Here is a 25,991-nt window from a genome sequence, read left to right as displayed (position 1 = left end):
ATATTGTAAAAAAATATATTTTAAATATTTATCTATTTATAGATATATGTTAATTTTCATCAATTATACCATCTATAGTATCTTTTATAGAACCAAATTTAGGTCTTTTGTTAGGATCAGGATTCCAGCATTCAAGCATGATTTTATATAAACTATAACTACAAAGAGCTGGTCTAGACATGCGGTAACCTCTCTGCAGTAGTTCGTACAGTTTAGAAGAGTGTATAGATGGATAAGGACATCCTCCTAATGTCATGATTTCCCAAAGTAAAATACCAAAAGACCAAACGTCACTTTGAGTTGTGTAAACTCTGTACTTGAGAGATTCAATGGCCATCCATTTAACTGGTAGAGGGTCACCACCCTTAGATTTGGTATAATGGTTCTGTTCATATACATCCCGACTTAAGCCAAAATCGCAGATTTTAATTGTATGATGATCGCTCAATAATATATTTCGTGCAGCTAAATCACGGTGTACTATTCGGTTTTTCTCTAAAAAAGTCTACATAAACAAATTATAATAAAATAATAATTAGTAATTAATTATTTTTTATTATAGAATCATTCAATTTTATCAGTAAATAAATGAATTCCCCCTTATTACACAAGGGTTACATTTGTATGTAGGGTTATATGCATTTTCTATAAATGTTGAGTTAAACTTCCCCTTGTATAACCTGGTTGATGTTATGAAATTAAAAAAATATTTGGGATATAAAAATATCTTAATAAATGGTTAAAATACTATCTGTGTTGATAATTAATAACCCTAATTACCATTCCGTTAGCAGCTTGGCTTGCAAATCGGAGTAAATCTTCAATAGACAAAAATATTTCTTCTTCCTTATGATATAAGTAACAGTTATTAGATACTATTGGAGGTCTAGTAATATTGCTGTTTTGCCAATTATTACATTCCACAATTCCACTGATGGTTGTTTCATATCCAAAATCATTTGAATACCATGGCTTGATATTAACCTTCAAAAACAAATATCAGAATATATATATATATGTATTCTGAATTGATATATATATATATATATATATATGTTTTCACTTATTTTCATGAATACTTATAAATCAAAACTGCTAAGTCAAAGGCTTATTCAAAAAGGCTCTAATCTTTTTTGAATGTTTTTAAAACTTTGTTTAATTAACGCAAATCGATAAAAATACTGAAAGAGAGAGTTCAGGTACGTAACTAAGATTTTATTTTTAGGGAGTAATTAAAAAATTTCATCCTTCCTAGTTAATACTATCGCGGAATCCAGACCCCATAGGCCGTCACTAAATAGGTTATTTGCTAGAAATCAAATATAAATTTCATTATTATTGTATTAAACAACAAAAATGTAATTATGTTATAATTATAATTGTATTATTTGTACAAAACTCATCTCAATACAATCATTTACATTTATATTTGTTATTGTTAAATTAAAAAGTTAATGGTAATTAGAATAACTCGCGATAAAAGTTGTCTCTCGTTTATTTAAAAATGCTCATAAATGGCAAATAACATTAACACACTTACTTTTCTCATATAACTTAAAAGATCACCCAATGGACAATATTCCACTATTAACATGCATCGATTATTAACATCCACACAACATCCAATCATAGATACAATATTGGGATGCTTGCCAACTTTTTGCATGAGTAATATCTCACCGATGAACATATCGATATCTCGACTACTCGGCCTGCCCTGAAGAGATTTGATAGCCACAGGATACTCTTCGGTTGTTTCAGATTTGACGATACCTTTTCGAACGACACCAAAATGACCGCTACCCAATTGCTCCTCAGAAACTATTATGTTTTTTTCGTCCATCAACATGTGCACATCCTCTAATCCTTTGAGCACATTCATTTCGTATGCGCTTAATTCTTGGACTTTGGCTTCTATTTTTTTGCGGTAAACTTGTTTACCTATAACCCCAAATGTACATAGAGCTAAAAGAGTGATAATTGTCCATAAGTAGTATTTGCCGTCGGATGATCTTGATGAATGCCGGTGACGTTCCTCCCAAATCTCTTTACCAGCACCAATCTCATTAAACGCCTGTATACTCACATAGTAATTGTTGTTCAGTGAAACATTTTCAAAGTAAGCTTCAGTTAACGCACCCGACACATTCTTTGATTCTGTACTTAGATTCACCATGTAATAATCAACATTGATTTTCGGACCTTTCCAAGACACTCTTACATTAAATCGATTGTGGCTCATATAAGTTTCCTCAACCGATAGGTCTGTTGACGGTCCTGGCGCTGGAAACAAAAATTATTAACATTCATTTGCAATTTATTTTTGTAGTTGAATGTTTTCTAAGATATTTTTTTTCTAGTTTCAAAACATTATTTTTTTTCTATCAAAGGATTTGATTCAAAACCTTTAACAAATAAATATTGATCATGCACTAAGAAATCTCCTTTTTATTATGTAGAATCATTAATATAAAAAATATTACATGAAGAAATAAAATTTCATAACCACTAAATGTCCAGATATTTAGTCTCAGTAAGGTACAGAATTTTTTAAATTTTAAATTATTATGTAAGATTTAAGAATACACCTTTAAAATTCTCTTCTAAAGAGAAGAAGTATTTTATGAAATATTCAGAGCCATCCCACGGGGATATAAAACTCTCCCTTTTTTAATATTTATAAGTGAAAATTATTTTATCGTTTTAAATCACAATTTTTTAATTAATGTAGTCGCTTAACCAAAAATAACAAAAAAAAGGAACAAAAAATTATTCTATCCATAAAAATAATGGTTTCAACCTTATATTTTTAACTTAAAAACAGCTAAAAGCACAATTCAAGGTTTTAAAAAGAGCTTAGCTTCCCCAAAAATTGTGAAAATTACATATAAATTTATAAGACAATTTTTAAGGGGGATTTAAATTAGACTGTTAGGCAGTCTAATTTAATCTCTATAAATAACCTTAAAAATATTTCATTTTCTATAAATTATCACAAGAACTCTTTTTTCGTGTATCAACATATAGTATTACTCCAAAATATTTAACTTTGGCAAGGAGGAAAATGAGATTGCTAAATTGAAGTCAATAAAAAAATTAAATAAATGTTAATTGTTTGTACTAACGGCATGCCTCAGAAAGGTTTAATTCCCAGCAAGCTGGCGTATGAAACATTATAACTCTGTTTGCCGAACCATTGAGGGCCATTTCCAATTTTTTTTTGTACCATGGTTGCATCGTCACTACATACTCGGTGTCATAGGACAATTCAGACAAATTCAATTCATTGAAATCTGCTACGTCAATTGAGTAAACGTTAGGATATTGAAGATTGTACTTATTTTGGTGACATATGATCTTGTAAAAACAATTTTTGCCTTGAAGAAAAAAATAAGCACAACAATAAGATATTATACTATTAAGTTTCATCAGTGTGCATTCATATTTTAATTTGGAGGGCTTAAAAAAATTAGTTACACAAAACATTTTTTCAGTTTTATTATAAAATATAAATTTTTATTACTACCATTTTCCGTGATTTCAAACTACATATGAATATTATATGAGGAAAATCGAGGATCCGGTGGAGGATATTAAAAGGGGAAAAAGAAAAAAGATTTTAAAAAGTAAAGAGAGAATGGTATAGAATGTTGAGGAGTTGGGATTAACGCGAGAATAAGAAATAGAAGAATAAGAAAAATTAATACAAAAAATAGTCATAATTAGTGATGTACAATTACCGTAATATTTTTTTGAGAATATTATAAAAGACGACAACATTTTTATTAACTTAGTTTTGTTGTATTTTATATTGTAAAATGGTTCTGAATTGACCATTAAATAAATAATTGTTCACTTTCAAATTTATCTTTTTAGCTTCAGATAATTAGATCAAACGAAGTTAGAGATATAGTCTATTTCGAATATAAGTTTTAGAGTTATATTTAGAAGTAACCAAATGTATGCTTATCGCCAAATTGAACCCAAATTGTGGTAATTGTATAGTATTTTTTGTATACGAATTTTTTAGTAGCATCAATTGTAAAGAATTTTTTGTCAGGGTTATTATTTTTAGTCTTTAAACATTCATATTATTTATAACCCATAATAGAAATTCACATTATAATAATAAATCAGATAATTAAAAAAATTAAGAAACCAAAAAAATTCCAAAATATTAAGAAGCCAACAAATACAAAAATATTGAGAAGCCATAGAAATGCAAAAACATTTAGAAGCCATAAAAATACAAAAACATTGAGAAGCCACAATAATACAAAAAGATTGTGAAGCCATAAAAATGCAAAAATATTGAGAAACCATAGAATGGCTTTTTAATTTATGTTTTTAGAGTATTTTAATACTTTTATTACAATGCGAGTATCAACGAGAAGATTATTTTTTATCGTAAATTATCAATAAATATTCATCACTATATAAATATATAATTAATAATTTTTTAAAATTTAATTTTGATAAGTTCAGGAACTAAAAAAAAACATAACTACGGATGCCATCTATTTTTATAAAAGATAACGTTTTCGAAAACAATATAACTAGTATAGTGTTTGCATAACTATACTCACAATATTTTGAAGTAAATGAATGACTGAAAATAAATATAATTGAACAAATTATTATCGAAGCCAATGTTTTTAACGAATGTTTGAATGGAAAGTAAACAAACAGTAGTAGCACAGTGGGGATTTGGCAAATTTGGGACAAGTATAAATGATATCTGACAGTGATTATAATCACTATCATAAGAAACGCTTTGATGTAAATCTGTAGATAGTATTTAATTTTTAGAAGAAATTGTTGGATTATTCCAAAAGCAAATTTAACTTTTATTTCCTTAATAATATCCTAATTAATAGTTCTTCAATTTACTAGTAGAGCAACAATTTATTAATTTTTTTTTAATTTTCCTATTTTCAAATAAAAATCATACTTTTTTATTTTACATTGATATTCGTTTTCACCACAAAAACGAGTCCAAAAGTTAAATTTTTTTTCAAAATAAAGTATCTCATACAAGCTTTAATTTTATATATACAGGGTGATTCATTAAGGATAAGACACTCGTTTACTCAGTAACTATTGAAAATTTTAAATTTTTGGTAAGGAAAATATTGTTTGATTCAAAAAACACTACAATAATATGTAGTAAAAACATGATATTTTTCATCCCTTCAAGGTTAAAAAACATTAACTTGAGTTTTTTTAAATGAGAACACATATTTTGAATTTAATAAAATTTTTGAGTTTTTAATTTAATAGCAAATGGCATTTGAATTTTTAATATAACTTTATTCGTTTATTAGATATAAACACTTAAAGTTTCAAATTTTTTAGTTAATATACATGTATAATACACTAGGGATTAAAATTACAGGTAGCTAATTGGTTTTTTATGACATCGATATTAGCAGGTACAAAGCATTGTTATTATCAATGGTAGTAAGGCACATTGTTGTGAGTTTATAAATACACTAACTGACAATACAGAATGTATATCTATTGATAGTCATAATGGATAATGAACAATCCGTGACTGTGACAGCAATGTCATAAAAAAACAATTAGCTACCTGTAATTTTAATTCCTAGTGTATTATATATGTATATTAACTCAATTTGTTGAGTTTAATAGTCAATATTGTCAGTTAGTGTATTTATAAACTATGTGTTTAAATATGTGTTCTCATTTAAAAAAACTCAAGTTAATGTTTTTTAACCTAGAAGGGATGAAAAATATCATGTTTTTACTACATATTATTGTAGTGTTTTTTGAATCAAACAATATTTTCCTTACCAAAATTTAAAAATTTTCAATAGTTACTGAGTAAACGAGTGTCTTATCCTTAATGAATAACCCTGTATATAAAAGTATCAGTATTTTAAGAAAATTTTCAAAAATTAAGTTGAAATAGTTCTACTTTCTTTATGCATGTTTAAAGTATTGACTCTCATGTTTAAAAGGTAATGGTCAGATTCAAAAAAAAAGTTTGTCAGATAAAAGGGGGATATATTAAATACTTATAAAAAAATATGATCTTGATCGATACATTATACAAAAAATTATAGCAATATAAAGTTCAAACTATAAAATATGAAATCGAGAATTTTAAGACAAAAATAGTATATTTTTGAATACGTTAGCTTTTTTCACTACAAACACAAGTCCAGAGAAATTATTTTTTTTAATTAAAGTATATTAAATTAGCTTTAAATTAATATATATATATGTATAAATACATAATAGAAATATACAAAATTTCTAAAACAAAAAATTAAGTTTAAAAAGTTAATTTTTTGTGTAAAAATAGTTCTTTGCAATACTTCCGTGGACAAGTAAATGTAATTTACACAGTTTAAAAAAAAATTACTAAATCATAGGAAAATACCTGAAGTACTTAAAAAAAAAAGTATGAACAATAATTTTCTCAACAATATTATTATAATATTGTATATTTAAGAGAAATTGAGTGACTAATTGTAAAAGAGCCACTCTGTGTAGGAGGTTGGTTTGAGTTTATATAAAAAGTGTATCAGATCTAAATTATAACGCTTATAACTTTTGATAAAATTATGTTATTATTATACAATTTTGTTTAGTTATTGCCTATTTATTATTAAATAAAATAAATCATTTTTTTTATCCCTACAATTATAAGTTCAAGGTTTTCAACTATGAATCCTCCTCATATACAGCTCTTGGTATCGCTTATATAATATCAGTGTTGGGAAAGTTCCTTTTTAAATGGAACTCGTTCCGTTCCCCGTTCATTTTCTAAAATATGAACTCGTTCCAGATCCTAGTTCTTTATATTAAGAAGGAACTTGTTCCAGATCCAGTTCCTCCAAAATAAGAACTCGTTCCACTCTTTGTTCCTTTTATGTAACCAAGTTATTTAAAACATTGTGGCAATGAGATCATGATAACGGTCATCAATGATTTTCATCAGCAGTCGAATACAAAACAAATTTGTAGTATTCCTTATCTAAAAGTATTCGAAAATTATATTTATAAGCAGGTAGTAAATGCTAACGACTTGTGTCAACGCGACCAATGTCTATTGTCTACATATAAGTTAGAAATAATAAATCAGAAAACCCAAAACCTTTAACATAAATTAGTTAACAAGAAACGACGATAATATTCGGTGCATTATTTAATATATGTACACATATATTAAATATTTACTGTATACCTACATGTGATAATAACTCTATCTATAGTCAATTGATTCATTTAAACAGCCTACGATCTCGGCTGGGTATATAGGGGACTTCCATTGTCAAAAGTCAACTAAAAATACCATAATATTTTAATGTCTAGATACGAAGAAAACTACACTAAAACATGTTTATAAAAATTTTTAGGAACTGTAATTTCCGTTCACGTTCCTTAAAAAATGGAATTTGTTCATTTTCCTCGTTCCTTTATTTTAAAAGGAAGCAGTTCCTAGCATCGTTCCTTCAAAAAGAACTCGTTCCAGGAATCCGTTCCTTTTGGAACTAGTTCCTTCTCAACACTGTATAATATACACATTATGTATACAGAGGCGCCTGTACACATATATTCTATTTTTTGCATGGGGGCAAAAATTAAATGACTAATACTCAATTTCCTTGGTTGTTACTAAGCTAAAAAGCGGGTTTAGCTATTTTTTGGTGAATTTTAATGATTATATAAAAAAAATCAGGTAATTTATAAATTTGTGTTTTAATAATACATATTATTAGCTTCGATGCGAAGATGAGAAGGTATTAATTTTACCATAATGTGTTTATTATTATTATTTTTTTTTGTGTCTGTAACTACTTTTTCTCAGCTCTCACTGCACCGATTTATCTCAACGATACGTCAAAACATCACAAAACCTAGTTGAAGAAATAACCCCCAAAAATTAAAAATGTTTCCCTGGTTCCCCGTAAATGGTGAAAATCCCCCCGAAAATTGAGATTTATAAAATTGGTAAATTTCTACATTTTTTTCTAAAAATTACCATAACTTTTTGAAAAATGAATAATTCTAAATAATTCTTTTATATATAAATACCTCAGATATTATCTTTCGTTTAATATTCATTTTTTTTCAAAATCTGACCTTTTACTTGCCCACGGGAGGATTCAAAATGGCAACTTTTGCACAAAAGTCAACTTTTTCAACTTAACTTTTGAAAATGTTCCGAGAACACTGCGTTTTTTAAACATATGTTAAATTAAAGCTTATGTCTTATAAACTTAAAAGCTTATAAACACCTTATCTTCTACATGCAAACGGCTGCCTTAGTTAAAAAACAATCTATTTTTATACTTTATAAGGGTTTGCCATAGTAATGATTCCATCAGTTAATATAAAATTTACATGAATCTAACTTACATGAAATATAAATGTATACTTATTTTGATTATTTTGTCTCTATAAAATTAAGAAATTTTTTTTTGAATTTTCGAAAACTTGAAAATTTTTATAAAAAGTAGAATTTTTTCAACTTAACTTTTGAAAATCTGCGTCTTTTAAATATATGTTGAAATAAAGCTTATTTTATATACTACAAGTTAAAAAAAAAATTTGTACTGATGACCTATTTTCTATGTGCAAATGGCAGTCGAAGTAGAACAAAAATTAGGAGTTAATTTTGCTTTAGATTAATCCATTAATTTCCTAAAATTAAACACTATCTAATGATTTACATCGAAGCATTTCTTTTGATAATGAGTTTAATCACTGTCAAATATTTCGATAGTTGTTCCAACTATACCACGACTGTGCTACCGTTATTTAAAAATCAACTGGAGTTAGATAAATTCATTAACACTTTTTAATCTTAAAATCTGAATAGCTGAATTATTAAGTATAATAGTTTTATATTAATTCCCAGATTCATTATAATTTTTTTTTGTCAGATTCTATTGATGGGGCATAATGATACTTTTATCCGCTCATATTTTGATTAAGGGGGCAACTGCCCCCTGCCCTTCCCCACGGTTCCGACGCCACCATATGTATGTGATGTAATACCACCAAATCAATAACAACTTTTTTTTAACCAAAATTATCAATACTCACTCGAAGACAGTTTCCACTGAAGGCGTGTATCTATAGAGCTTTGCATTTCAGAAACGTTGAATTCTCTGCTTACATTTAACCAGTCGACGGGAATAAGTGATTCAAAATTATTCAAAGTACGGTCGGCGTCTAAGTCTATGGTACCTAAATGACATAGAGTACCATTATAGGTTAATCTAACCCTGGCCAAGTAATAAGTTTCTTGTTCAAGTTTATCAAATCGGACATACGATTGAGTCGACTATAAAATATAATTAAAAATAATTTTTAAATCACAGGTTTATCAAATGGTTTAATTATGAAATAAAACAAAAAAATGTTAAACTACACAGTGTACTGCTATGATTTAACTAAACACATAATTATAATTTCTCTAGAAATTTAACTAAAATACATTAATAAAATAATGTTCTTATAATCTATTCTAGAAAATATCTATTTTTAATTGGTTTAAAATATTCATTTCTTTTAAAAATTAAAACATAGAATACTAGAGAAATTGAGAGAATGTCATTAAATGGCTTAAATCAGTCATCCGAATTTCTATAAATTTACTATTGATAACAATGATTGGCACGTTGTAGCCAATCATTGTTATCATATATTAACTATAGTTAATGTTAATTATATATTTGTGTTTAATTAAATTAAACATAGTTCAAAATTTTTCTTAAGTGTTAATGAGTTTTAATTAATAACTTATTTATTTGTATTATTTGTATATTATCAAAAGATTAAAGAGTCCTCCCAAAATTGAATTTAACTCTTATTTTACTAGGATTAAATATATATATCTATATTTGTATGAGTAAATATTTTTAACAGGACGAATAATTCATTATTTTTTTTTTTTTATTTTTTAAGCTTCAACTTCAAAAGTTATTAGCTTGAACAAAATTAAATTATTTGGTTACATATAATATTATACAATAGTATTTCTTAAACTAGTTTCGCATATAAAAAAAATTTTTTTTTTTTTTTTTCCTTAAAATACAAATATACAATGGCTGATTAAATCGAGTTGTACATATCGATTAGTTTAAGAAATGAGATTATTTTTATGGTGTCGTCATGGGTTGGGCTGAGGGCTTCAAAGAGGTTATCAGGCATTTCTAATCTTTTTCTGGTATCTATATGGTTACGACATTGGACAAGGTGGTGCTTGACTGTGAGAGGGTCTCCGCAGGTTTGGCACATTGCAGGATCTTCTTTGCGCATAAGATATCTATGGGACATCATTGAGTGGCCAATACGTAGTCTGTTGATAATTACTTCGTCTTTGCGATTTGATGAATGAGGTTTGGGCCAGTATTCTGTAGTATTTTTTATTTCCCTTAGTTTATTATTAGGTGTACGCCGCCATTCAGATTCCCATACATTTGTACAAAAGGTGCTTACATTCCTATGGATGTCAATGAGTGAGGAGTATGTGCGTGTCTCGGTCAGAGGGTTATTTACTGCTTCACGAGCTACTTGGTCGGCTTTTTCATTGCCATCTATTCCACAATGACCTGGTGTCCATATAAACCGTATGTTCTTGTTAGCTTTTACAATGATGTTGCTTATTTTAATTGCTAGGGTGCTTGAGTGCCAGTTATACTTAAGATTGTTAAGAGCGCTGAGTGAATCTGTACAAATGTTAGTGATTGAATCAGGTAATTGAATGGCTAGGTAGACTCCTTCCAGGAGTGCAAAGTATTCCGCCGTATAAATGCTGTTATGGTCTGGTAGTTTGTACGATATAGATTGATGGCCATTTATGATAGCAATCGCGACGCCTGAGTTGGTTTTGGAGGCGTCTGTATAGATTTGTGGGTTTGACGGAGGAGAGTTGATGATTTCATTGAATAAATTTTTATAGATAATACTTGACGTTTCTTTTTTACTATAATTAGCTAAACTGGTGTCCACGAGAAAGGATGGCACCCTCCAAGGAGGCACCACACTATATTCTCGTTTGATAATTGAATTTGGATCGATATTGTTAAGCGACATTTCATTCAGCATCCTTAAACCCAATGGTTTTTTTAGATTTGAATTGGAGCAAAATATATTTGCAAAACGATTATGAGTCACGAATGGTAATGTAGAGTTTTCTGGGAGGAAAGGATGCGAGCAATATAATTTAGAGCTAATTTGGTTCTGCGAATATGAAGGGGAGGTTCTCCAGAAATGGATAAAATGCTTGGGATGGGGCTGCTTCTAAATGCTCCGGTTGCAACTCTTAGATCACTGTTATGAATTATGTCAATTGTTTTTTGGAGGTTAGGATTTGAATTGGTATAACAAATTGATCCATAGTCTAATTTAGATCTAACAAGAGATCTATATAGGTTGATTAAGACGGAGCTTTCTGCTCCCCATTCAACATGGCTCAACGTTTTCAGGATATTGATACTTTTGGTTGCGCTTGTTTTGGTCTTAATTATATGAGGTTTCCATGTAAGTTTGTTATCAAAAATCAACCCTAGAATTTTTATGTTGTTCACGAACGGTAAAGGTGTGTTTCCCAAAAATAACTTTGGTTTTGAGATTTGTTTTTTTTTGGTAAACATGATGCATTTGGTTTTTTCTGATGAGAAAATAAAACCTGAGTGGAAGCACCACTTGGGCAGGTCGTTTAGGCAATCTTGAAGACGGCGTGTCATTGATTTAATGTTTTTCCCTTTGAGATTAATATGAGTGTCGTCTGCAAACATAATTGATTTCACAGGATGCGAAATTTCATCAGGTAGGTTGTTAATTGCGGCTTGAAAAAGTAGAATGCTCAGGGGGGATCCTTGTGGGACTCCATTCTCGAGTACAAATTTTTCTGAGAAGTGGTCATTTATTTTAACTTGGAAAGAATGATCATTCAGAAAACTTGTTATAAATTGTAACATCTGCCCATTTATGTGCCATTTTTTCAGTATATTTAAAACTCTATGCCGCCAAACTGTGTCTTAAGCTTTTTGAAGGTCTAGACTGATGAGTATCATGGTTTGTTTGTTTGCGAAAGATTCTAGTATTTCCGTTTCAATTTTAACATGGCAATCTGTAGTTGAGTGAAATTTCCTAAATCCATGCTGGTTTGAGGATTACAGATTAAATCTTTGTACGTACCAATTAAGCCTATTATAAATTATTTTTTCGAGTGTTTTACTCATGTTACATAAGACAGAGATAGGGCGATATCCTGAAGGTTTGTGTCTGTCTTGCTCTTTTTTAGGAATGAGGGTAATGGTAGCATTTTTCCATAAAGTTGGGATAATACCGGACAACCAAACATTATTATACAACTCGAGGAGTAGATTTTTTCCTTTAATGGAGAGGTTCTGGAGAAATAAGAATGGTATTTTGTCTGGTCCACAACTATTACTTTTTTTTCCTTCTAGACTAGAGTTTAGTTCTGACATTGTGACAGGATCGTTGAGAATTGAACCTTGATTTGTTGTTGATGTGGGGATCGGTGAGATAATTAATTCTTGAGTGTCTTTAAATTTCAAAAAGTCTGGATTCAAACTAGAGTTACTACTGTTGGAGTAAAAAAACTGTCCTATTTGGTTGGTTATTTCTTTAGGTTCTGTATAAACTGTTTGCCCTACCGTTAGTGTTTTTATTTGTGTAAAGGGGATTCCTTTTAAAGTTTTAATTTTGTTCCACATTAAAGTTGGGGAAACATGACTATTTAAACTAGATGTAAAATTTTCCCATGACTTTTTTTTTTCACTTTTAATTAGGTATCTGACTTGCGCTTTGTTTTTTTTTTAATTGTACATAATCTTGAAGGTCTAAGGTTCGCTTGTATCTGTTGAAGGCAGTTTTTTTTTTCGTATAGCTTGTTTGACGGTTTTATTCCACCAAGGGACTGGAGATCTCTTGCCAGAGTAGCTAGTTAACTCAAAAACGTCGGAGGCTGTATTTATAATGAGGTTGGTGAACCGTTTTATCTTGTCTTCTATATTATTAGTATTTGTCCAAGATGTTGATTCAATATTTTTATCAATTTCCGTTTGGTATGAGATCCAATCAATATTTTTTAATTTCCATTTTTTTTTTTTCCAGTATAATGATTATGGGAGTTTGTGTGATTGAGCGTCATGATGATAGGAAAATAGTCACTACTTGATAATTCTGGTACGACATCCCAATCTATGTAGGGAGTAATTGTAGATGATGAGAATGAAAGGTCGATGACTGAAAAGTTTCCTGTGCTAGCGCTAACTCTTGTAGCTTGGCCACTGTTAAGTATATTGAGGTCGTTGTTGCTGTAGAGTGTTTGCTCAATTTTAGTTTCTCGTGAGTCAAGGTCGGAGCAGCCCCACAAAGGGCTGTGACTGTTGAAGTCTCCTAAGAGAATGTAAGGAGTGGGGAGTTGATTAATAATATTTTGAATATCAGATGACTCAAAAAAGTGAGAGTTTGGTAGATATATATTGCAGATTGTTATTGGGTTTTTGATTAAAATATTTACTGCGACCCCTTCTAGATTAGTATTAATGGTAATTTCTTCGGAGTGATAATTTGAATTTACATAGATTGCCATCCCACCACTGGCTCTGCCTGCATTTGTTCTATTTTTGTAGTATGTAGTGTAGTTTTTTAGGGAGCCGACCTTGTTGTTGATAAAATTAGTTTCTTGTAGACATATTGAGATTGGACAGTATTTGTATAATAATAAATTGATTTCATCTAATTTGGAGAAGAATCCATTTGGATTATCTTAAGACTGTTATTAACTATCATGATTGGTTTAATATTAGTTTGATGGGTATGTATAGTGGTATATTGGTTGGAATCAAGCTAGTGGGTTTCATCATCATTAATGTCAGCATAGGAAGTCTGACTGAAATTGACGTTTTGGATTTTTTCAAGTGCTTTTAATAATCGGGTTAGACGATTTTTAATACTTTTTATTTTTACGACAGGGTAGATGTTTGTAATGATTTCGATTATATTTTCTGGACTGCTACGATGCTCCGTACATAAACTCACAAGGTCAGTGCAACCTTGCGAATTTTCAAAAAAATCTTTAAACTGGTTTAGAGATAAGGATAATTGAGGATTTGAGTTAATTCATTATTGTTTCTGTGTTTATGTTTAATTTTCTCCTTAACAGTTATTTTTTGTGGCAAAGAGGAAGGAAAAGCACATATAGTCTATTATAAAATAATCAAACTTAAAAACATACACACCGAAAACTTACAATTTTTAATTGATGTATTGATTTATTACTGTTATTGTAGGATACTAATTCAACAGCAACACCGAATGAGCCGTTAAAAGTATGGAAAGCAATAGGATCATAATTCCATCCGTATGTTATTGAATCAAACTCTCGACATACCATACGAACATTGGTCAATTTAAATTCTGCTAAAAATTTAAAATAAAGATTTTACCGCGTAATCAAAATAAACATTCAAATTTTATTTATAAATGCTATTTTATAAACATAATTAGTTTTTGTTAAATTTAAAATAAATGTTGCGAATAGTAATAAAACTATTTTAATATAATTCAATAACTACTAACAACAATATCAAATTTGAATTAATATTATTTTTTTCCAAAATTAAATATACCTTATAAGTTATAAACAATCATTAATATATTTTTGTTTAGTTTTGTTTTATTTTCTTTAATGTTATTTATTGTTTGTCTTTATTATATATTTTTCATTAATTGTTCACGTTTTTTTTATGTTTTAGAATTACAATTTTTTTTCGTAGTTATAACGTTATAAAAAAAGTTTCAAGCCCTGAATCAAGACTATTCATTTAAAAACTTAAAATTATCTTTCTGTTTTGAAAAAAAAATTAGTATGTTACAAAGCTTAATTATTACTTACTGCATATAGTTTTTATCTTGTCAGTTTGATTGACGATATTTATTTCATTCTAAAAAAAACGTATAAACATGTAATTAAATTTTATATTTAACTGATTTTTTTTTAATTGATTGAAAATTTAAATAATGTACTACAGACAAACTTTAGTGGTTAGATAGGCTTCAAATTATCAGTAGTGTAATTAGATATTTTGTGTGGATCCTAATAGCTATTATAACATGAGTAGTAAAGAGATATACACCTCAACTACCCTCTGTTACTATAAATTTATGTCAATTAGGTACGGATTCCCGAATCCAATTGACTTTCCTCCCCGTTAATATGGTATAATGAGGAAAGATGTCCTAAAAATATTTTATAAATACTACTTAGTAACTATAAACTTATAAGATACTCATTTTTTTACAATAGTCTTTATTATTGGTAAATTTTAGTTTGGAAAAATAGCGTTTTGGGAAAAGATTATGAAGTACTTCTCAAAATAAATTACACATAGCAACACATCTGGGCTAGTATAAAAGACTCTCACGGTACACTTTATTACTCACTAGTACTAACACTTGTATGTAGTTTTAGAAGTGGTTAGAAATTCATATTTAGCATGTTTTAATGTAATTTTGGAACATCAAAACTTAAGTATTAGTATGCTAGGGAAAATTGCTCAAATATCTCTCTTAAATAATCTAAAAGTATTATTTAATACCTATTCATTCATTATAAATTTGAATTGAATTCACCACCCCTTTAAGATAAAAGAGACGATTGACAAAATTTTTAGTGTTAGGCGTTATGCAAATTTCAGATTTTAAATCTACTACCAGTGACATGAAAAATCGTAGAAGCTTAACCTCGCTATATTATTCGGCCTAACTCTACACTACTACATATTATTTAACATCATAAAATAATATTAAAATAGTTTTCTGACAGAGATATGCTCTTGGTAGTAACAGAAGTGGATGAAATATACAATAAGACAAGTAACCAAAATTTTTTTAAGAGAATTTAAAATTTTGTCTTCATCAAAAAATTCTATTAGTAAGAGTCTAGAACTCATATACCATTATGATACATGACTACTAAAAGTAATCCAGATATTTTAATATGGAACATTTTTTTGGCTCTGTTAGAGTTTAATGTCATCGCAGACATGTATTATTTATTCCAAGGCTAAAATTTTTTTTAGTTATAACTTTATTAATAAGCAGGGCCGGATTTAGGAATTTGAGACCACAAATACATATCACATTCGGACAAAAAAGCTTAAACATTTTTTTTAACCATGATTTTTTGTAGGTAATTGGACCCTGAGCCTTCTACTATATCTATCCTTGTTAATAAGCCTAGTATATGAAAGTAAAATAAAAAGTATTTATTTATTTATTTCAAGTAAGTCTATAATTTTAGGATATTAATTGAGCTATTACAATGAGTAAAAATTATAATAAATACAAATTAGAGCAACAATAAAACTAAAATTTACCTACTTGTTAATATCTAACATTCAAAGTTAAAAAAAATATTTGGAGGTTCATTGAGGTACTGTAAGCTAAGAACATTTATGTTAAGTAAGTATAGCTAAGGGCTTAGAATGATTTCAAAAATAATTAAACTCCAAGTTTGAAAAATGATTAAAACCTATAACATATTTGTAGTATGTAAATAAATATGTGTCTATGCAGAAGCAGGTCTAATGGAGGGTGCTTCAGTGTCCTTCATAATGTCAAAAATTCAATTAGATAGCTACCCAAACAAAAAAAATCTTAGCATTCTCTATAAGAATATTGTAGATATGGCCCCGTCATTGATTTCGATACTCTTTAGTTTATTTGATTAACATATTATTTTATGATTGTTATATGCTTTCTGCGGAGCGTTTTTTAAACAAATTCTCACTGAACGACAAAAATATTATTTTCACAACATAAAGAGCTAATTATATTATGATAAAAGTATTTTTTTTGATAAATGTGTCCATGTTGGTAAAGAAATGGTCAAAAATACAATTTATTAGGCGGTATTCTAGTTTCTTAATCAACGAGCTTAAATGTTTTCTGTAAATATAATTATTATAATCTTAAAACAACATTAAATTGTTGAGATTTTTGTTCCTTGTAAATTATTGTATTATTATTATTATTATTTTAAATGTTAACTTCAATTACTGCGTCACACATTCAACAACATTTCTTCGAATTTTTATTATTTAAGAGTCAGCCAACGTTATGTAATAGAAACGTGAATTCTAAACATATCTTATTTAAAATTTAAATTCATAAGAAAACAGTTGAACAAAATCATATCAAATCGATTCGAAAAATTGTGATCAGATAACATTAGAGGTCTAAAGAATTCATTCTTCAAATGTAGGCACTCTTTCAAAAATTATACTACCTATAAAACTATAATACTTGAAATGCATTAAGTGCAATTGTCGATATACGAATATATGCAAACAAATCATGACATGCGTTTGCAGTGAAAATGGCGTCAAGGTATAATGTTTTTCTATAGAAGTTGAGGTCAACAAATAGAACTACATTTCAACAATATAAAATTGTTCACATACATTTTTCATGTTCTAAATATAACCATAAAGTATATAATAACCATAACATACTGTTATAGATTACAATAAAGTTAATAAATTTTTTTCAAAATTTTGACAAATTTTCTTAACAATGTTTTCTTAACAGCGTTTTCTTAACAATGATAATATTAAAAATATTGTTAACTGTTGAGATTTAAAACATTTCTTATGGAGATTAGAAAATATTTTTAGATAAAAATTAATTTTAGTTGTTAAATTTTATAATTTATAAAATAAGTGTAATGGATTTAAATGCTACTAGTTAGAAATACTTTACAATTTTGAAAAAGAACCTAGGAAAATGTTTACTTCCATTTTGATAAACCTTTATGGAACTGGTATCAAATGCATATTTTTGAAACTGGGCGTCTCCATGTCAAAACCTACTCTTAAAAAATGTATCGACTATATAATAGTACGCATTTAGAAATTTTTCAGAGAAATATAATTTCAAATAATTTTTATAACTCTTATTACGCTTTAAAAACTTCTAAATATTGAAAAATCATTTAAAATTTGAAGTGTAGTGGTAAAATAAGAAAAATATTTGAAAACCAGTAACATCTTTGTATTTTGATACACAGTTCAAGTCTTTTTTTATTATAAAGTGTCCCATGACGAAGTTCTGGCAATTCTTATATTTTTATTCCAAAAAAAGTATTACCTCATTAAACTAAGTTTGAAACATATATTATTATTATTGATAAATAATAAAAATATTCCTTAAACATAGTCAATGAATGCAATAATTATTTCTTATAAAATTATAATTGGATTAAAAGTTACAATGATGTCAGAACAATATAAAACACTTAAAAATTTGTATGAAATTTATTATTTTTTCATTAAAAGACATTTTTAGTTTAGGGATCTTAAAAACAACTGAATGATTAATAATTGTAATTTATCACCCTTAATGATGTAATTTTATTAAAATTGTTAATATTTAAGATTTTTAAATACCTTAAAAATAAAATTAAAATTTCAAAAATCTAATTAGGAGCAACTTCAAAACTAAAGGGAAAGTCAGACATTTTATCTATTTAAGGGATTTATAATATATAATACAACTAATAATTCACAAAACATACAATATTTATATATTTTTTTCATAATGTATTCATTCGGCTACCCTCGTTTTAGTAAATTGGCCATCACTGAAAATTGTATTTATATTATATCATATTTAAGTTTATTTAAGACTTAATTTGTTTCCTATCATATCTCAATTATCATTAATTTGAAATGTTATTACTTTGTTTTAACTAAAAATATTATCAAAATAAATCTATCATAATCTTGATCAAATTCATCGTTTAACGCGCTACAAAATTGTCATACTGCACGTTAATAAGTTAGTTAAGTTTTAAACATGATTAAAAAATTAACATTTTCAAAATTTACCTTTTTTTGCTTTTATAAGACATTTTAAACACCTTAAAAAAACATATTTTAAAAACACTGCTCCATAGTAAAAAACCATAACCCCGAAAAAGGCATTGTAAATAAAACACATTTTTTTAACCAGAAAATACAACCGTATAAATTATTCAGGTGCAAAGACTTGTAATTTATTTTTTAAAAGATTAGAAATAAAATGGTTTTCAAAATAAGAGAAGCATTTGACACAAAAAAAATCTTACAATTACATGCTCTTCTCCGTTGATCCAATTAAATGTAAAATTTAAAATTATACAATAATGTCATGTTAAAAAATAAAAAATGTATTGAAAATTTTACACATTGCTGTAAGTAGTAAAAAATGACTCCCAACTTTAAATAGCTACTATAGGTTATAATTAAAAGTTTAATTTAATTTATATTAATTATACAAACTTTTGATATGTTAGTGATATCTTCGATATTTGCTTCTTGTTCTATGAGAAATCTTTTACATGCTTCTTCATATTTCCAAAATTGCTCTGCATTACTTATTGAAGTAATGAGAACTATAGTAGCAACAGCAACGCGGTAACTTATGTGCAGATACATCAAAGAATACATACCGAATGAAAAAAATCTGATATAGACCAACATGCGAAGCCGATCTCTTATATTATGTAAATGTATATGTAGCATAATACTATTAACTTATGATAATAACTATAAAGAAAATGATACAATTTATCTAAATTGTTAGGATATTTATTATTACAATAATAGTTACTATTTACTGATTTCAATCGTTGGAATTTTTTTCTTTTTTTTAATATTATAACCAGGGTGGTTACGATTTAAACGTGTTAAAAACATCAACATGTTCAATAATTACTTAAAAAAACCCTGCACATATAAAATAAAATAAACTTTAATTTGCAAGAATTACGTCAAGAACTATGCAAAAAAAAATGTAAAATCACCCATAATTGTCGAAAATTGTATAATTAGTGGTTTTAATACCTAATAACTCTTAGAAATCGCTTAATTTTCTAATAGTTTTTCTTTATTATGAAAAATAAAAACTAATTAAAATTAAGGTGCTTTTAAAGGTCATGGTATTAACTTTAATTTAATGGAGGTTTAAAAAAGTTAAGTCTTTTGAAACATAATCAAAAATTAAAAAAAAAAAAAAATGGTGGCTTTGCATCTACCGCTTTATGAGCTTTTCACAATTTTAGCACTCCCTTGATTTTTACTTTAGTTGTACTTCTGCTTTGATTTATAAAAAATGTATGACAACGCATATGTTTGAAGTATTATAAATAAAATGTTTGCAATAATCCGGTCATTTTTCAAAAAGTGATATAAATATAAAGTGAAATCTAAAAATTATCAATATAAACTGTTTCATAAAAACAATATTTTTTGGGGGATAGAGGACTATAACACTACTGAGTTATTAACTAAAAAATTGTCTAACTTTGTCTCATTAAGTTTATATTAGTTGTTTTTGTAACAAAGAAAATATCTAAATTGTTGCTATAATATAATTTCAACTGTTCATTAGTGCAAAATTTAGATTTAAATATTAGCTTCGATGCGAAGCGGAGAAGGTATTAATTTTACTATGATGTGTTTTTTTTTTTTTTATGTCTGTTGCCACTTTTTCTCAGCTCTCACTGGACCGATTTCTTTCAAAATTACATCAAAAGATCACAAATCGTATCTAGTAATATACTTTATAATGGTAAAAAAAAATTTCGGACTTTATTTTATCTTCATGGTGAAAACAGACATTAAACTTAATAAAAAAATACGATTTTTGTAAAAAAATTTTTTTTATATTTTTAACTTAATAATGCTATAACTTTTTGAAAGACGTATGGATCAATATAATTCTTTTTTTTTGTAGATGCATGATGTCTTTACCTATCATATGTTATATTTTTTTTATAAATCTGACTTTTTACCTGCCCACAGGGGGGGATTTAAAATGACAACTTTTTTACAAAAAATTAATTTTTTCAACTTAACTTTTGAAAGTGTTCCGGAAGGTCTGACACTTTTATATGTATCTTAAATTAAAGCTAATGTAATATACTTTATCATGAAAAAAAAAAATTTCGGACTTTATTTTATCTTCACGGTGAAAATGGCTACCGAATGCTATTATTGTGTGAAAATTCTCAATTTTATAATTTACAGTTTTAACTTTATAATGCTATAACTTATTGAAAAGTGTATGGATCAATATTATTTTTTTATGAGAAATAATATTTTTTAATAATCCCTTTTTCATTCGACATACTTTATCTTCATTAGGATATTAATAATGAACTAGCAGATCATATAGCTTTTGAAATAATCCACCAATTTTTTAAAATTAAACACTATCTAAAGATTTCCATCGAAGCGTTTTTTTTTATAGTGATTTTAATCACTGTCAGATATCATACTTGATCCATCTATGCCACGTCACCACTGTGCCGCGACCTCACTGTGCTGGGTTTTTTTTAATAGCTAATATGATTTACACAATATTTATATAGTTCGACAACAAAATATTACAACTTAAAATATATATATTTTTACGTTCAACATAACTTTTTCAAAAATTAGTAAAAAGCAAAATTCAGAATAAAAAAAACCCAGCACAGGGGGGTCGCGGCACAGTGGTGACGTGGCATAGTTGGATCAAGTAAAATGATATCTGACAGTGATTAAAATCACTATAAAAAAAAAAACGCTTCGATGCAAATCTTTAGATAGTGTTTAATTTTAAAAAATTGGTGGATTATTTCAAAAGCTTCATAAACTGCTAGTTCCTTATTAATATCCTGATTAAGATAAAGTATGTCGAATGAAAAAGGGATTATTAAAAAATAGTATTTCCCATAAAAAAATTATATTGATCAATACACTTTTCAATAAGTTATAGCATTATAAAGTTAAAAATGTAAAAAATAAAATTGAGAATTTTCACACAATAATAGCATTTGGTAGCCATTTTCACCGTGAAGATAAAATAAAGTCCGAAATTTTTTTTTTCCATGATAAAGTATATTACATTAGCTTTAATTTAAGATATATATAAAAGTGTCAGACTTTCCGGAACACTTTCAAAATTTAAGTTGAAAAAGTAAATTTTTTGTGAAAAAGTTGTCATTTTAACTCCCCCCCTGTAGGGAGGTAAAAAGTCAGATTTATAAAAAAAATATACCATATGATAGGTAAAGACATCATGCGTCTATAAAAAAAAGAATTATATTGATCCATACATCTTTCAAAAAGTTATAGCATTATAAAGTTAAAAATATAAAAAAGAATTTTTTTACAAAAATCGAATTTTTTTTTATTAAGTTTAACGTCTGTTTTCACCATGAAGATAAAATAAAGTCCGAAATTTTCTTTTTTTATGATAAAGTATATTACATTAGCTTTAATTTAAGATATATATAAAAGTGTCAGACCTTCCGGAACATTTTCAAAAATCAAGTTGAAAAAATTAATTTTTTGCGAAAAAGTTGTCATTTTAAATCCCCCCCCTGTGGGCAAGTAAAGAGTCACATATAAAAAAAAAATATATTGATATGTTCATTTTTTAAAAAGTTATGGCACTTTAAAGTAAAAAAAATTGAAAAAATTTCGAAAATTAGCGATTTTTAAATTTGTAATTTTTTTGGAGGTTTCCCCCATTTACGGGGAACGAGGAAATTTTTTTCAATTTTTGAGGGTAATGTCTTCGACTAGATACGATTTGTGATCTTTTGACGAATCATTGAAAGAAATCGGTTCGGTGAGAGCTGAGAAAAAGTGATAAAACACAAAAAAAAAAAAACACATCTTAGTAAAACCAATACCTTCTCAGCTTCGCATCAAAGCTAAAATACTGTTTATTTTTAAGACAATGTAATAGTAGATAAAACAAATATTTACTTGAGTAGACAGTGGCGATTTGGAATAGTCATATTTAAATAGATGTGCTTAACAATTAATCGTACAAACGTTTTATGTAATACAGTTATTAACTAGCTTAATAATTATATTCGTTTTAAGCAGTTTTTTTTAAACTGTATTAGGTTCTTTAGTTTTCAGCTATCTATACAGGTATGGTTAATTTAAACAATAGTAGATATGTCAGAAAACTTTTAATTATAAGTCTTCCGACTTATATCTATAAAAAAATTATGAATTCTTAAAAATTGTAAGTAGTTGAACATAAAAAATATAAATATAAATAGTAAATAGTATTTGAACATAAAAATTGAAATGTGTATGTGCATTATTATTATTTTAATATTAATATTATCTTTTGCAGTAAAACTGTAAGTCGTCAACATTTTATGATTTTAAAAAATAATGTATTTAGAATTTCAGTGATATTAAGAATAGCAGAGCAACTTTGCTAATGTGTGTCACACTTTTTAGTTTTCTCAATTTATTCAACGATTTTCATTCTTTATATAAATCTAATTAATAATGAACTGATGCTTTTTACTAGAATTTTTTTTAGACCAAAATATTCATATTTCTTTTATGATTAATATAGTACTACTACAAATTTTTACAATAATAATAATAAATAAAACTTGTACTTAATACTTGACCATTTTTTGGCATATCAACACTAACAATTAAGTTTTAGTAAATACCAATTAGAAACTGTAATTAAAATTTATAATTATCTCAACTCTAAATATGATAGAAAAAATCTGAAGCCAGATACAATTGTTCAATTTGTTAATAAAAATGAAAAAAATTATTTTCCTTAGAGGGTTGGACCCATTATATAAAATAATAATAATAAATGAGATAACATTATTGAGTAAAATAATGATTTACAGTAAAAAAAAATCTACTATCTAAATATAATTTAGGTATCAAATAAATATTTTAATTTATAACTGTCAGTATTTATGGCAGTATCTATATAAATTATACAAATATAATTCAGATATTTGAATTTTAGTCTTTTATACAGTCTATTATAATGTATTAAAATTAGTCAATATAATATTATTATTTATCAGTCAATCTTAATTATCTAATTTTACTTACAGTCTACTTCATTAAGTTTGTATAAAAGAATAATTGTAATAAAGACTAAATTTAAAACTTTTTTTTATAACTCAGCTTTATACCTATTTTTCTGTATTTTAATAAAATAGTTTCTTTTTCATTTATTGGACACCTATTTTTACGTGCATATTCTAAACAGTCTTTGTGTTTTTTTTGAGTAGCTACTTCAACAACTTCATGATTCCATGGACACCCATTTTCATATGCATACTTTAAACAGTGTACATGACCGTTTTCAGCAGCTGCAGCAGTAGTACGTTCATCCCATGGACACCCATTTTTATGTGCATATATTAAACATTCCAATTGTCCATATAAGGCAGCCATAATGGTCACACAGTCTAATCGGTCATGAAAATCTGAAACAGTATTATGAAGAGCATATATCAAACAGTCTATATGTCCCATAGCGGCTGCTGAATCAGAAGTAAATGACCTCATTGTACACCCATTTTCATATGCATACTTTAAACAGTGTATATGTCCGTTTTCAGCAGCAATTTCAGTAGTTCGACGATCCCATTTACAACCATTTTCATGTGCATACTTTAAACAGTCTAAATGACCATTTGAAGATGCTAGAAATGTGACTAATGGTATATCAGGGTAAACATCTGTTATATAATAAATATCTAATATATCAGATCCTGAGGAATCAGTGTACCAATCGCATCCATTTATATGTGCATACTTTAAACAATCTAAATGTCCATTTTCAGCTGCTCTTGCCATTGTAAGACCACCCCAAATACAACCATTTCCATGAGCATAGCTTAAACATTCTAAATGTCCATTTCTAGATGCTTCTGTAGTAGTATTGTCATCCCATGGACAGCCATTTTCCCTGGCATACTTTAAACACTCTATATTACCAGTTTTAGCAGCCGCTGCAGTAGTTCCATTACCCCAAGGGCAAAAATTTTTATGTGCATACTTTAAACAGTCTAAATGTCCGTTTTCAGCAGCAATACAAGTCGCAGTAGTCTTTCCATAGTGTTCATGCTCAATTTCTAACCATTTAGAAGAAGATTGAAAAAAACTTAAGATTTTCTCTTTAGTAGTCATAGTCGTAATTAGTTGTATATGTTCTAATACATTTTCGCAACAACGTTCCAAATTTATTGGAGGTTGTTCTTTTAAACTATCATACATTTTATTATAGTTATCATTAAACATATAGCGTAAAACTTTTTTTAAAGAAAACATATTAAAAGAAAAATACTTAAATATTGCGTACTTAGTTAGGTTGTCAAAACCACCAATGTTTTATATAGTGATAGCAGTGAATTTAATAACTCTAAGGATTGTACTGATAAGATTAAAAATATTGTATTTCGTCTTGCCGGGACAAAGCATCATATCTCGAAAAATATCAAAAACGCCTTTTTTATTTAAACATTTAAAGAAAAGTAAACGATTTAAGTAATATAAATACTACTCAAATAAACTATGATAAAACGGATCAGTTTTATGTGGTGAAATTCAGTCAACGAGACAAATGATTGAAAATCGCGCAACGGTTGCAAACGTATAATAATAAAATATACCATCCTATTATAATACTATTAAAACTGTAATTTTAAATTATAGCTTAATTGATGAATGTTATGTATCATCTTATATCTAAATATATGATAAAATATTTTAAGATTTGTTATAAAAAATATATATTGTTATTGTTTAATTTGAAGTCTCTAGAACTCATAATTAATTATAAAAACTTATAATTCCTTGTAATTATTGTCCTTAATGATCATCTTTTAACAATTAAAACTATTGTTAACTTACTTAAAAAGTATAAATAAATCTTTATATGAAAGAAAAACAAATGAAAAAATGTGTGCACTTATTAGTTTGCTTGTAATAAAATAACTATCATTTTAAAAATCTCCACAATTTCAAAAATGACCTGTTGAGAAAACACTAAATTTTGGGATAGCCTAAAACACGGATCGTCCGGTCCGTCGTGGACCGGACGGTAAGGGGCCGCAGTTATACTGTATAATTACTAATGATGTATATACTATTGCCCAC

At 27.4% G+C, this 25,991-nt stretch overlaps 2 protein-coding genes across 3 annotated transcripts; both read right to left on the bottom strand.

Moving 5' to 3' along the window:
* Positions 1-17: 17 nt before the first annotated feature.
* On the bottom strand, positions 18-19,853 carry LOC126893566 (tyrosine-protein kinase receptor torso-like). Of its 2 annotated transcripts, XM_050663890.1 has the most exons (9): positions 19,666-19,853; positions 19,335-19,601; positions 14,909-14,957; positions 14,264-14,433; positions 9,079-9,319; positions 3,126-3,377; positions 1,541-2,283; positions 781-984; positions 18-505 (listed from the first exon to the last, which is right to left on the bottom strand). In XM_050663890.1, the coding sequence occupies exons 2-9, from the start codon at positions 19,575-19,577 to the stop codon at positions 50-52; spliced, it is 2,358 nt and encodes a 785-aa protein (XP_050519847.1). In that variant the 5' UTR covers positions 19,578-19,601; positions 19,666-19,853; the 3' UTR covers positions 18-49. The 2 variants fall into 2 exon arrangements, with proteins under 2 accessions (XP_050519847.1, XP_050519846.1); XM_050663889.1 differs by having other exon boundaries at positions 19,335-19,853.
* A 4,134-nt stretch (positions 19,854-23,987) lies between these two features.
* On the bottom strand, positions 23,988-25,109 carry LOC126898795 (alpha-latrotoxin-Lg1a-like). The gene has a single exon (XM_050673194.1). The coding sequence runs from the start codon at positions 25,107-25,109 to the stop codon at positions 23,988-23,990; it is 1,122 nt and encodes a 373-aa protein (XP_050529151.1).
* Between the last annotated feature and the right edge of the window lie 882 nt (positions 25,110-25,991).

The sequence above is a fragment of the Daktulosphaira vitifoliae genome, unplaced genomic scaffold (assembly GCF_025091365.1).
Source record: "Daktulosphaira vitifoliae isolate Bord-2020 unplaced genomic scaffold, ASM2509136v1 Scaffold_1, whole genome shotgun sequence".
NCBI lineage: Eukaryota > Metazoa > Arthropoda > Insecta > Hemiptera > Phylloxeridae > Daktulosphaira > Daktulosphaira vitifoliae.
Note: the sequence above shows the minus strand (reverse complement) of the source record. Positions and strands in the feature narration are given on the sequence as shown.